At 38.4% G+C, this 13,147-nt stretch overlaps 1 protein-coding gene across 3 annotated transcripts in view; it reads left to right on the top strand.

Annotated features, from left to right (window-relative positions):
* cacna2d4b (calcium channel, voltage-dependent, alpha 2/delta subunit 4b) overlaps positions 1 to 13,147 on the top strand; it is a 34,854-nt gene that overhangs the window by 6,983 nt on the left and 14,724 nt on the right. For all 3 annotated transcript variants that reach the window (XR_006925911.1, XM_046850199.1, XM_046850198.1), the window contains exons 3-24: positions 1,231 to 1,347; positions 2,662 to 2,721; positions 2,916 to 3,078; positions 3,191 to 3,322; positions 3,416 to 3,476; positions 5,130 to 5,280; positions 5,463 to 5,537; positions 5,913 to 6,002; positions 6,239 to 6,352; positions 8,333 to 8,411; positions 8,560 to 8,693; positions 9,824 to 9,841; positions 10,054 to 10,212; positions 10,297 to 10,371; positions 10,498 to 10,584; positions 10,733 to 10,804; positions 11,497 to 11,558; positions 11,759 to 11,826; positions 11,981 to 12,026; positions 12,304 to 12,401; positions 12,472 to 12,565; positions 12,844 to 12,936. Coding sequence is in view for 2 of the 3 variants with exons in the window: in XM_046850199.1 (XP_046706155.1) it covers positions 1,231 to 1,347; positions 2,662 to 2,721; positions 2,916 to 3,078; positions 3,191 to 3,322; positions 3,416 to 3,476; positions 5,130 to 5,280; positions 5,463 to 5,537; positions 5,913 to 6,002; positions 6,239 to 6,352; positions 8,333 to 8,411; positions 8,560 to 8,693; positions 9,824 to 9,841; positions 10,054 to 10,212; positions 10,297 to 10,371; positions 10,498 to 10,584; positions 10,733 to 10,804; positions 11,497 to 11,558; positions 11,759 to 11,826; positions 11,981 to 12,026; positions 12,304 to 12,401; positions 12,472 to 12,565; positions 12,844 to 12,936 (2,048 nt within the window). In the remaining variant the exon portion in view is untranslated. The remainder of the gene's footprint in view (positions 1 to 1,230; positions 1,348 to 2,661; positions 2,722 to 2,915; positions 3,079 to 3,190; positions 3,323 to 3,415; positions 3,477 to 5,129; positions 5,281 to 5,462; positions 5,538 to 5,912; positions 6,003 to 6,238; positions 6,353 to 8,332; positions 8,412 to 8,559; positions 8,694 to 9,823; positions 9,842 to 10,053; positions 10,213 to 10,296; positions 10,372 to 10,497; positions 10,585 to 10,732; positions 10,805 to 11,496; positions 11,559 to 11,758; positions 11,827 to 11,980; positions 12,027 to 12,303; positions 12,402 to 12,471; positions 12,566 to 12,843; positions 12,937 to 13,147) is intronic.

The following is a 13,147-nucleotide window of genomic DNA, read 5'->3' as shown; positions in this document are numbered from 1 at the left end:
AGATCCTGCCGTGGATTGGCAAAGTAAGAGCACTCAAGGGATCTGTCTAATATCTTTTGTCCTTTAATATAATTTCCTCTTAATGTAATTTTAATACATTAAAATATAATGGATTTTTAAAATATAACAAAAAAGAAATGTTGTTTGTGAAAGATGACATGTAGAACATTCTACATTCTAGAACAATCCAGTTTGATTGCTAATTTTCAAGGGGTGTTAAATATTAGCAAGTGAACAGTTCTCGACGTTGACGTATTTGAAGCAGGAAAAAAGGCCAAGTGTAAGGAAAAACTAGCCAAATTGTGATTGCTAGATGTTTGGGTCAAAGCATCTTCAAAACAGCAGGTTCAGTTGGGTATTTCCCGATATGTAGTGGTTAGAATTGACCAAAAGCAGTCCAAGAATGGACAGCTGATAAACTGGAAACAAGGTCATGGGCACCCAAGGTTTATTGCTGTGTGGGGAGCAAAGCCTAGCGTGTCTAGTCTGATCCCACACTGTAGCACAGATTGCTGAAAAAGTTCATGCTGGCTCTAATGGAAAAGTGTTAGAACACTCAGTCCATCTCAGCTTGCTGTGTATGGAGGTGCATAGATGCAGACTGGTCAGAGTTCTCATTATTTTACATCACACAGAGAACCAGGTGCATTTACATTGCTTATTTAATGAAGAGATGGCACAAGGATGCACTATGGGAAGGCAGTGCAATGCTCCAAGCAATGTTCTGCTGGGAAACTTGGGTTTTGGGATTCATGTGGAAAGGCAGTAGCTACTTTCCACAGCATAATGCTCTAAATCACACTGCAAATATTGTTCAATATAGGAACATTACAAAGATCCCAAGGTGTTAATTTCAAATTTCCCAGCTCTCTATAAAGCATTTGTGGGATGTGCTGGACAAACTAACCCGATCCAAGGCCGATAACCAGTATACAAGCTTTAGTGGTAGATTAGCTAAACAAGTTAACTGAACTAGCTATGCATTGTCAACTATGAATTGTCTGTGACTTCATTCCCAGTTCCTTTTTAAGCTTAAAAAAACATGATTTAATGCTTCTGATAGATGAAAAAGATAATTTTAGTATAATTCTGGGAAAGGCCTTTAGTTGTTGTTTTTTTTTTGGACCATGTAAAGGGTTTACCCAAACCACCACACATAAGTACGCTTAAACATATTTTGCTTATGCAATCTGGCTTTTTTTAATAAAACGAATTTGTTGCTGCCACCAGAAACTCAATGATGTGGAGCCTGTTATTCAGATAGAAAAACTTGATGGAGCTAAATTGGCCCAGGAATTTTCCGATGAAATTGAGAAGATGCTGGGAAGCAAGATGAAGTCTGTTAAGGTCAGTATGTTAACTTACGTTTTAAAGATTTGGGTGACCATATTTACAGATGTAAACAACTGATGAAATTAAAAAAAAAACTTTACTTGCAGTAAAACTACAGTTACTTATCTCAAATTAGAAGAAAGGGTCCCAAAAAAAACAAAGTTATCTGCGTCAAGTGACATACTGATTTAAGGCAGATTTTACTGATGGTAAAATAATGCTATTAAGCACGACCGTAAAAACCATTGGGAAAAATATCAGCTTTAGCTTTGTAGGGATAAACTTTATTCCTAATGTTTTAATTGTTTACTAGAATAATCTAAAGCTAGACACAAATAGTATGTTACATGCATGTGCATTAGATGTCAGTCACATCTGTAAAAATGTAGATAAGCTTCAGTTAATCTTCTCAATGATGCTTACAATGTTGAAAATGTAGGATTACTGAGAAATGTTGAAAATGTGTAAAAGCTTTTACATAATAAGCAGATGTAGAATATATTTTAATTGTGTAGGGTGCAGTGGCTGCTGGGAAATATAGTCTCAGTTCATAATATTGATACAAGTGATTAGAAGATAAAGATTATTCTGTTGAAAAGTAGGAAGTATAAGTCAAAAGTACTCGGTGCATGAAATACTGCAGTGCACAATTGCAGTACAATTGAGCAGAGGAACCGTACGTTTTTACTTCACTTCAATTCTGATGTTTTGATACCTTGATTTACAGTATACTTAAGTTTGCTAAAGTGCAGATAGGGTTCAAATAAAAGCTGCGTCATTTGTGTGTGTAGTCAGAGATTCATAGCAATACACCTCTCTGCATTTTTGTCAACTCTTTTTGTTCCTTTTAAGTTCTCGAAGGTTTCAATTAGGTTGAAATTTCAGTGTTGAATCTTGTTATTGGCAGTAAAGTGGTGCTGTTATGGTGCAACCACAAACTCCTTCATGCTACATGTAAAATAATACATAAAAAGATCCAGCAGTGATCTAATGAACCATGTGACAGAGATGTTTTACATTCTTATATAACAGCTCATTTACAGCGGGGATTTGACACATCAGCATTTTTATCAGTAAGGGGATTTCTAAGTGGGCTATTGACTAGATGTAGCCATCAAGCCAAATATTGAATTCATACAAAGAAATCAGAACATTTAAGTATAGAAGTTGTCATAATAAATAAAGTGAAATTATTTATTTCACTAGAAATCCCCTTACTGATAAAAATGCTGATGTGTCAAATACTTATTTTCCCCACTGTAAGTAAATAAAACTGAAACAGGAGGAAAATGATCTGTATGTAACTGTCCTTGTATAATCTGTTGTCAGCGACTGGCAGATACAGTGGAGGATGCAGATCTATATCACGAGTTTAATGCAAGTTTAGAGGTGAGTTCACAAGAAGATAATGTTCATTGATATCCCAGGATATGTTTTGCAAAAAGCATAAACAGGAAGCTCACAATGATTGTCAGCTCTAAAAACCAGCAAAATGTATATATTAGTAAAACTGTTTATGTACACAGACAGTAAGTAAAATAAATTCTTCCATTGTAAAAATATTCCATCCCTTCCCAAATTAGTTTGACTATTTCAACTCCCTGCTGATAAACACGATGGATGAAGAGGGCAACTACATTGAACTCGGTGGCGAGTTTCCACTAGAAGATAACGAGCATTTTAACAATCTGCCAGTTAACACACTAATGAGTGACATCCAAGTCCCAACCAATGTGTACAACAAAGGTAAAGTTTAACACTATTAAAATAATACCAATAATAAATTACCCATATGGTCATCTGATGAACAAATTGAATAAGTGTTACTTCCTTACCATCTTTCTCGCCTGGAGTTTAGATCCAGACATTCTTAATGGCGTGTACATGTCCGAGGCTTTGAACGATGTCTTCATCAGTAACTTCCAGAAGGACCCAACTCTCACATGGCAGTTCTTTGGAAGCTCCACTGGTTTCTTCAGACTCTACCCAGGCACATTAAAGACTACAGGGCCACATATATATTTAATATTTCCTCGCTATTAGACACATAATTTACCCTGTGATCTATTTTCTGCTCCATTAGGCATCAAGTGGACTGCAGACCCCAATGGAGTGGTTGCATTTGACTGTCGGAATAGGAACTGGTGAGAACGCCTGTGCTAACGCTACATACAGCTGAACAAAACCAGATTTGTCTTAATTGTGTGCACAGGCTCCTGAAATGTCTGCTGCTTTGAAACTGGCAGTATATCCAGCACAGCCTTGATTCCAGTCCAATACTTTAATCCACACTTTAAGTAGTTAGCCGCTCAATAGCCAGGTCAATGACACTCATCTGGGCACCATATGTGGCTGTTTATATAGCTGTACATGATAGTAGAAATGTGAGCTGTACGTTTGTTTTTAAAGAATTCCTTTCGAATTTATTTCCCAATGTAAAAAAAATGAAAAGAAAATTCCCCATTTTCTCCCTAATTTAATCACATAAAGTCCTAGACAACCGGCCACGTGCCCCTATAATGCGATCAGTCAGGGTGGGTGAAAGCTAACACATGTTTTCTCAAGACAAGTGAAGCAAGCCACTCAATATTTATTGAGGGAGGAATCTGTAGACTTCTTTGGCACGGGGACGATGGTTGTTGTCTTGAGGCACGTAGTTAAAGATGTGAGTAGAGACATTCGCTAGCTACTCTGCACTTCCCCTAAGCACTTTTGCCAGGAATGGTGTGTGGTCCAGCAGACCTCTGTGGGTTAAATCTGCATAGAGTTTTCCTCACTTTAGCTGTGGTTAGACAGAGCACCTGGTCATTGTGAGGAGGTGGTCTTCCATGCCACCACGTTGTTCTGCACCTCAAACCGGGCGTAGAAGTTGTTCAGCGCATCTGGAAGGCAGAATTCCCGTGCTGTCAACCTGCACACCTGTAAATCAAAAGCTTCAAAAGCCTGTAAAATAATATTTTGTTTATATATCATAGCTATGTTTTTGGAAATTTGCTACAGACAGAGTTTGGTCTTAGTTTAGTCCGAATAACATTAACAACATGAACAACATCAACATGGTGTCCTGTAAAGTCGAATAAGGAGAAATAAGCACTTTTTTATGCAAAATGTCATTTTTTGATTAAATATCCTTGATATTAAGAGTGCATTTGACAATAGACGACTATCAGAATTATTGTCATATTTGGATCAGGAAGCTGTTCTAAGATTGCGTTGGATTTTACCCGGAAACAGCAAACACACGACACTGTTGCCAAACAATTTTAACAAGGCCGAAAGTGTTGGGGACAAATCAATTTGTAGACATTAACGAACATACACTTGACAAACACACAACTGAGGTGGTGCTGGCAAACACAATCCCCTTTGTATGGAGCATTTTAATGCAATTTAAAAGAGCAAAAAGTCTATGATGATGATTTATATGGTTAGATGGTTTTTATTCCGTAATAAATCGTAAAAAAAAGTTAGACAATGTTCGTTTGTAATTTCTGCCTCTGTAATTATATTCACTAAACAGACTTGTGGATATGCCTTTTGGGTCCCTAAAGCCCAGTTGGAGAACTACTGTTGTACCTAGTTTGTGTAAATCATCTTTCATTTATGTAGAATTATGGAGATAACAGGGGGGACGGCTACGTTCATATACACAAATACAGATTATCGGGAGGATAGTTAAGATCAAATTCAATGATCTTTATTTAAATGAGGGAAATTATTTATAATTAGGTATTTAAAAGAAATATTTTTTGGGGTTTTAGTGCATGGTTGATTACTGGTGTCCCTCACTGCCACAGGTACATTCAGGCTGCTACGTCTCCAAAAGACATCATTATAGTGGTGGATATCAGCGGCAGCATGAAGGGTCTGAAGCTCACTATTGCCAAACACACCATAAACACCATCCTGGACACTCTGGGTGAAAACGACTTTGTCAACATTATCGCGGTTGGTCGACTTGATCCATTTTTGTAATCTTGCAATATATAACTAGTATATGTATGTATGTGTATATATATGTATACACACACACACACACACATACACACACACACACACACACACACACACACACACACATACACACACACACACTGTATGCTGTAATATATGTGTTATTTATTCTGCAGTACACTGATTACGTCCAGTATGTGGAGCCCTGTTTTAAAGGCACACTCGTACAGGCGGATCTGGACAACCGGGAGGTATGTTTGAACTACGTGCTGATGTATGTCAGTGTGCCAGGGTGGCAGACCTCGGTGTAGCCTTACAGGGTCGTAGAGCTGGTAATAATATTAGCCCATCGCATCTGCTCAGGTCCACTTAAGAAATCACAAGAATACACTTAGCACTTTAAAAGATTTAGGATGTTTGTCTTGTAATCATGAAACCCAACAGAGATGCTTTTCTTATTTATTTAAAACTATGAGACAACTACAAGACGTTTTTGTTATTGTCAGAAAGATGAAAATCTCAGAGAGCAAGGAGGATGAAATATAGCATTCATTTTTGGAATAAAACAAAATGCTAAATCATTAATGATTGAATGCTTGTTGCCCTTCTTGTTTTGCAATCTTCAGCATTTTAAGCTGCTTGTGGAAGACCTCCAAGTAAAGAGGGAGGGGAAAGTTAAGAAGGCCATGAATGAATCTTTTTGGGTGTTGAATCAGGTCAGTGTTGAACATTTAGTCGAAATTTCATTTACTTAATATTAGGTGGCTTGTGCTTTTCATCTTGAATGTGCTTGAGCTTAATTCAATCAAGAGCTATGGCATACACACTTCCTCTCTCTCACACACACATACACACATCTCTATCTCTGTGTGTGTGTGTGTGTGTGTGTGTGTGTGTGTGTGTGTGTGTGTGTGTGTGTGTGTGTGTGTGTGTGACCGTTTCTCTTGGCTAGGCTACAGAAAAGGGGCAGGGCAGCTTGTGCAATCAGGCCATCATGCTCATCACAGATGGAGCCATGGAAGATTTCCAGTCTGTGTTCGAGGAGTTCAACTGGCCCGAGAGGAAGGTAATGGACAATCAGCTCTGTCCACAAACAAAACGCAGGAAATGTGTGTATGACAAAGATATTTCATTTCAGTCATAACATTTCATTACAAAATATTAAGTTTTGCATTTGTACCTAACAACACTTCTCTGTATTTAAATGACAAAGAATAATTTTATATACACACTAATTATATATATAGCTATTATATATATATAAATATCTATATAGCAGCTATAATTTGGCAACCATTTTACTATATGCTCTCAAGAGACAAGACTATAGAAATTAAACTTGGATATACTTGGACCATACGCTGCACACTGCAACAAGTCAGTATGCATGGCCGTTGTCCCAGAAGGAAGCTTCTTCTGAAGCTAGCTCTCAAGAAAGCCTGCGAACAGTTTGATGAAGAAAACCTGTCTAAAAGCACAAATTACTGAAACCATGTCCTGTGTCTGAGACTAAGAAAAACTAGTTTGGCTCAGATGGTGTCCAGCATGTGTGGTGATACCCTGGTGAGGAGTACCAGAACAAATTGTGTCTTGAAAAACATGGTGGTGGTAGCATCATGGTCTGGGGCTGCATTAGTGCTGCTGGTACTGGGGAGCTGCAGTTCACTGAATAAAACATGGATTCCAATATTTCCTGTGACATTCTTAAGCAAAACATGATGCCCTCTCTTCAGAAACTGGGCCGGACGGCAGTTTCCCAACATAATAACGACCAAAAACACAATACCAAGATGACATCTGCCTTGCTGAGGGATCTAAAGGTGGGGATGATGGAGTGGCTAAGTACAGTACAGACCAAAAGTTTGGACACACCTTCTCATTCAAAGAGTTTTCTTTATTTTCATGACTATGAAAATTGTAGATTCACACTGAAGGCATCAAAACTATGAATTAACACGTGGAATTATATACATAACAAAAAAGTGTGAAAGAACTGAAAAATGTCATATTCTAGGTTCTTCAAAGTAGCCACCTTTTGCTTTGATTACTGCTTTGCACACTCTTGGCATTCTCTTGATGAGCTTCAAGAGGTAGTCACCTGAAATGGTCTTCCAACAGTCTTGAAGGAGTTCCCCGAGAGATGCTTGGCACTTGTTGGCCCTTTTGCCTTCACTCTGCGGTCCAGTTTACCCCTAAACCATCTCGATTGGGTTCAGGTCCGGTGACTGTGGAGGCCAGGTCATCTGGCGCAGCACCCCATCACTCTCCTTCTTGGTCAAATAGCCCTTGATGCCTTTAGTGTGACTCTACAATTTTCATAGTCATGAAAATAAAGAAAACTCTTTGAATGAGAAGGTGTGTCCAAACTTTTGGTCTGTACTGTATGTCTCCAGACCTTAACCCTATTGAGCACCTGTGGGGCATCTTCAAGGGGAAGGTGGAAGGTGCCATATGTCTGACATCCAGCAGCTCCGTGATGTCATTATGGAGGAGTGGAAGAGGATCCCAGCAACAACCTGTGCAGCTCTGATGAATTCCATGCCTAGGAGGATTTAGGCTAGGTAACAATAGTGCTCTCACAAAATATTGACCCTTGGGACAGTTTTTGACATGTTCACTCAGGGTGTACTCAAATTTGTTGCCAGTTATTTTGACAATAAAGGCTGTACGTTGAGTTATTTTCAGAGGACATTTAATCTGTATTGCTATACAAGCTGTACATTGACTACTCTAAAATATATCCAAGTTTCATTTCTACTACAGTCCCCTGAGAAGATATACTAAAATGGCTGCTGAAATGTTTTGTCATTTATCATAGAAAAATTTGGTGCCTAAGTTCCTAAGTAACCCAAGAGGGAACCCATCCTCATATGGGTGGCACCGCATGTCCATTCTTTACAGTTCCATCACTGTTGTGGTGATATTTTCAAAGTTCTTGAGTTGGATCTTTAGGCTGTTGAGGTGGAGGAGAATAAGTGGCACCACAATCATGCACTCCCATTAAAATGTTCCTTTTTGACTAATCCATCACTTGGCTGTCCCATAGGTGCGAGTCTTCACCTACCTCATCGGCCGTGATATGACCTTCGCAGAAAATGTGAAGTGGATCGCTTGTAACAATAAGGGTGAATTTCACTTCATAACAGATTGCGATAATTGACACGTGCTTATTCACGAAATGCGTTTTAGGGACTAAAGCTACACACAAGCGTGCACTGAGCATCCTCTAAATAGTTTTCTGTTGTCTGAGGAATGTTTATAATCTTACTGCAGGTTACTATACTCACATTAACACACTGGCCGATGTCCAGGAGAACGTCATGGAGTATCTTCATGTCCTTAGTCGGCCCATGGTCATAGATCACGATCATGACATCATCTGGACCGAGGCGTACATGGACAGTGTGGTAAGGACAGATGCTATTCCGATGAACCACTAAAGAGGACCTGTAATGCAAATGGCAGTAAATAAGAAAAGTTGAATAAGAGTACAGGTAGTCGCTGAGTTAACGATGGCTCGACTTAAGATTTTTCAATCATATCATGGCGATAGCAATACGACAAAATTGTAAAAATATTAGAAGTTTTGCACAGCAGGCAGACGTAGCAGAAATTGTACGATATGTTGGGATGCTTGAAGAATGTACACGTCTCCCGTTTTGTGAGAGGTCCCTGGTCTACCAGACTTGGTTGGCCATGACTTGACTTACAATATTTTAAATTTACAATGAGGTCATCGTAACGCATCTCCATCGTAATTCGAGGACTATCTAAATTCACATTGAGTTATGTGCAAGATTATTAGCAGTTAAAAATTGTAACGGTAACTGTAATTGCAATTATTCAAGTATAAAGTGTAAGGTGAAATAATATAAATAGTCCTTGTGCAAGTAGATCAAGTGGTTTTAGTGGGTTTTTTTGGCTGTGTAACTAGTAATTCTTGCCGGCTGTATACATTGCTTGTAAGGGTAAGGAGTATAAATAGACTGGCAAAAAAAAAGGTAAATAATTGCCAATCTGCTCATTTTGGAGAGAAGCTGAGCCTTGCACTGCTCTCCTGCAGCCATCTTGGTCTGCTATTTCTTGCTCATGACATTTCTAATTTGAGTTTCTGCACATTATCTTCTTTCCTTCAGGGTTTTCTGGGTTCCTCCCACATCTCAAAAACATCCTGCAAGGTGGATTGGCTATGCTAAATTCCCCACAAGGCGTAAATGTTTGGCATTTAATTTACAGTTGTGCTAGATTACATTTAATGTTCCTGGAATACTCTCCAGATCCACTGCGACCCCAACAAGGTTTGGGGTTAGTGAAGACTAAAGATGTAAAAGTCTCCATATGTTTTAGTGCGATACATGTTTTTTTTTTTTTTACCTGCTTTTATTGCAAGCTTTACAAATTCTGCTAGGATACCCTAGCAAAGACAGAATATATGTCATGATTTTATCACCTGCCTTATTTCTATTTGTGTGTAAAATAATCTGAAAGCTGATGTCCTTTTTTGCATCTTTCATCCACCATCTTCAATCCCATCCAGCTCCCTAACACTAAAGAGGTAAAGAGGTTTAGTAAATTAGACCTCTAAAGAGTTAGTCTTTTTTAATGCCCTTTAGATCTTGTTCAGCCTGCTTTGTACCATGTGACTAGCAATTGACTTGTGCTCCTTTTTACAGCGCCATCTGCTGTTAGATTTATGTAATTCCTAACAGACATTTGTCACAGTGGTGGATAAGCAGAGGCTCATTCTTGTCATAATTTCTCCCATAGCTCTTTAACAGCATGGCTCAGAGTCTGCTTCTGATGACCACCGTGGCCATGCCTGTGTTCAGCAAGAAGAAGGAGACTATGTCACATGGAATTCTGCTGGGAGTGGTGGGCACGGACATTCCCTTAGTGGAGGTTATGATGCTTGCCCCACGATACAAGGTACAACAGAGAAATACAGTGTATTCCTGACAATATGAACAGTCTAATGAGAATTGTGGTGGTAATGGAGTGTATTTCTCATAGCTGGGTGCTCATGGTTATGCTTTCCTTATTACAAACAACGGCTACATTCTGGCACACCCCAATTTAAGGCCTCTAGTGAGTACAATCTCTGGTTGGAGGTCTCTTTAAATTTGAAGTTAATTTTGGCCTTAGTAAATGCATAGTTATACACAGTAGATTTGCTGTTATTACTAGGCTTAAATATTCTGCTTTTTGTTACAGTATAAAGATGGAAAAAAGCTGAAACCCAAACCAAACTACAACAGTGTGGACCTCACCGAGGCTGAATGGGAAGACAGTAATGACACTGTGAGCTTTTCACTTGTTAAAACTGACATAAAAAAATACATTTTAATGAAAACGATCATAGCAAGGTTTCTTTAATATACAGCAAGTGTCAGGTGACCTGCATGTGAATGTCCAAGATTTCAACTGAATCTGTTTCTCATCCAAACAGTTGAGAACAGCCATGGTGAAAGGTGAAACTGGTACGTTAGAGTTAGATGTAAGAACCGCAGTGGACAAAGGGGTGAGTGTGTATTCATCAGTACAGTACATCTACATGTTTTCTACTGTTTAATGAGGATATATGCAGTTTTAATAATCAGAGTTGGAGGCACTGAATGCAGTAGCATTACATTTTCCCTTCACTTGAACTGAGGTACCAAACCTGTTCCATGAAGATATGGTTTACATGGGTTGGAGTAAAAGATCTTGAGTGGCCTGCTGTAGAGTTTTGACCTCAATCTTACTGAGACACTTTGGTATGAATTGGAACACTGACTGCACCCCAGGCCTCCTCACTTCACCCACTTCATTAGTACCTAAGTTTACTAACACCATTGTGGCTGAATGAGCACAAATCTCCACAAGCACACTCCAAAATCTAGTGGAACATCTTCCCATAAGAGTGAAGGTTATTATAACAGGAGATGGGGACAATATTTAAAAAGTACATTTGAAAAGTACATTTTTGTCAGGTGTTCACAAACTTTTGTCCATATAGTGTACACTTGAGGATGTTCTTTTATAGTATGTTTTATAAAATACTCATCAGTTCATTAATATAAACCTGAGACCTGAGTTACAGATATCACTATTAGATGTAACAGTATATTCCATCCAGTTTTAAAATTTCATGAGCACTGCTGCATAAATGACTTTAAATCAACACATCTGGATTCTGTCTCCATTTATTAATCCGCTTTTCATTCTTTACAGAAAAGATCCTTGTTGCTTAAAAACAAATATTTCTACACAACCATCGATGAGACACCGTTTAGGTAAGATGTATGTAACTCAGTGAAGTGCAAAAGTTTGTATCCCCCACTGATGTTCTACAGTTCTTTTGGATGTTCCCCAAGTGTAATTAACAAAATATGATATCAATCTAGGAACACTAGAACGTAAGAACACATCACGAATATATTGACCTATTTCTGAATGTGTGTTTTGATGTTCCTCATGTGTCTTGTGGTTTCAGCTTTGGGATGGTGTTAACACAAGGTCATGGCCAATATGTGTTTCATGGAAATGTTTCTATTGAAGAGGGTACGTGTTATGTGTATATATTAAAAACAGCTAGACAGCTAGAAGCTAGAAAAAATCTTAAAATCTAAAAAGACTTTCACTACATAAATGCTGAGTAAACACATTTATCCATTGTCAGAGTCATCTAGATATGTAAAAAATGTTTTCTTTACAGGCCTTCATGATCTTCAGCAGCCAGACCTAACCATAGCCAATGAGTGGTGAGGACTTTGTGCAAATTGTGCAGCTGATTGTACTTTAGTTTATGACTTTAGTTACATTGTTACATCAATTTTACATCTGTTCATTTAGGTTAATCCATCTGTAGGTTTTTTTTATTTTTTTGCATTAATAGAATAAAATTTCAACGATTGTCCATTTTTTGTTATATTAAACATATACGTACATCAGAGGTTCTGTAAGAGTTTTACTGTCTGTGTATGTTCACCACTGTACACTCATTGTTTGAATTAAAATTGAGATGTTTTTCTATAATAGGACTTACTGTGAGACAGATATCGACCCCCAACATCGGAAACTAACTCAGCTCCAGGCTGTTGTCCGATACCTGACTGGGAAAGAGCCTGAACTTGAATGTGAGTTATAAATGTCTCATCAGACATTAGAACATAAATAATTCCACACATGCTTTTTTTCTCTATGCAGGCGATGAGGTTCTTCTGCAGCAAGTACTGTTTGACGCGGTGGTCACAGCTCCACTCGAAGCCTATTGGACTGCGCTGATGATGAGCGATGCTGGGTGAGATTCATCTATCTTTCTTTGTGAGCTATCTGAACATTATTTAGAAGTAGATGCAAAGTAATTATCTAGTTTTGGAGTTAAGTCACATAATTGCAAGTCAAAGTCAGATCTCAAGTCAGAAACACTCAGAGGTACAAAAATGAATAGTAAGCATTAGTGTTATTATTAACCAAACAATAGCAAAATAAGGTCTTGTATATTGCAATTACATTATTATTCAATATTATCATTAAATTCTATCTTTTTTCACATTTGTCCTTTACTTGTTTCTGCAGTGTGGAAGATCATATTGAGACTGCCTTCTTGGGGACACGCTCAGGCCTCATGCGCATCACAAGATACATTGGCAAAGAGGAAAGGAAGGGGAAGTGAGTAAGCCTATAAAGTGCCAAATCTTACAACCATCTGTGACTGGATGCCGAGGGAGGGAAAAAAAGGGGGTGTGCTCTCTGAGTTAAAATAATGGCATTAGCCAATTACATGCATTTCTATGTGTCACTGTATGCAGAATAGGGTAGATTGCAAGTTTTTGCCCTGGGATGCAGCATGAGCAGCCATTTAAAACTCATTGCTTTACAT

This window comes from Silurus meridionalis, chromosome 5 (assembly GCF_014805685.1).
Source record: "Silurus meridionalis isolate SWU-2019-XX chromosome 5, ASM1480568v1, whole genome shotgun sequence".
NCBI classification, from domain to species: domain Eukaryota; kingdom Metazoa; phylum Chordata; class Actinopteri; order Siluriformes; family Siluridae; genus Silurus; species Silurus meridionalis.
Note: the sequence above shows the minus strand (reverse complement) of the source record. Positions and strands in the feature narration are given on the sequence as shown.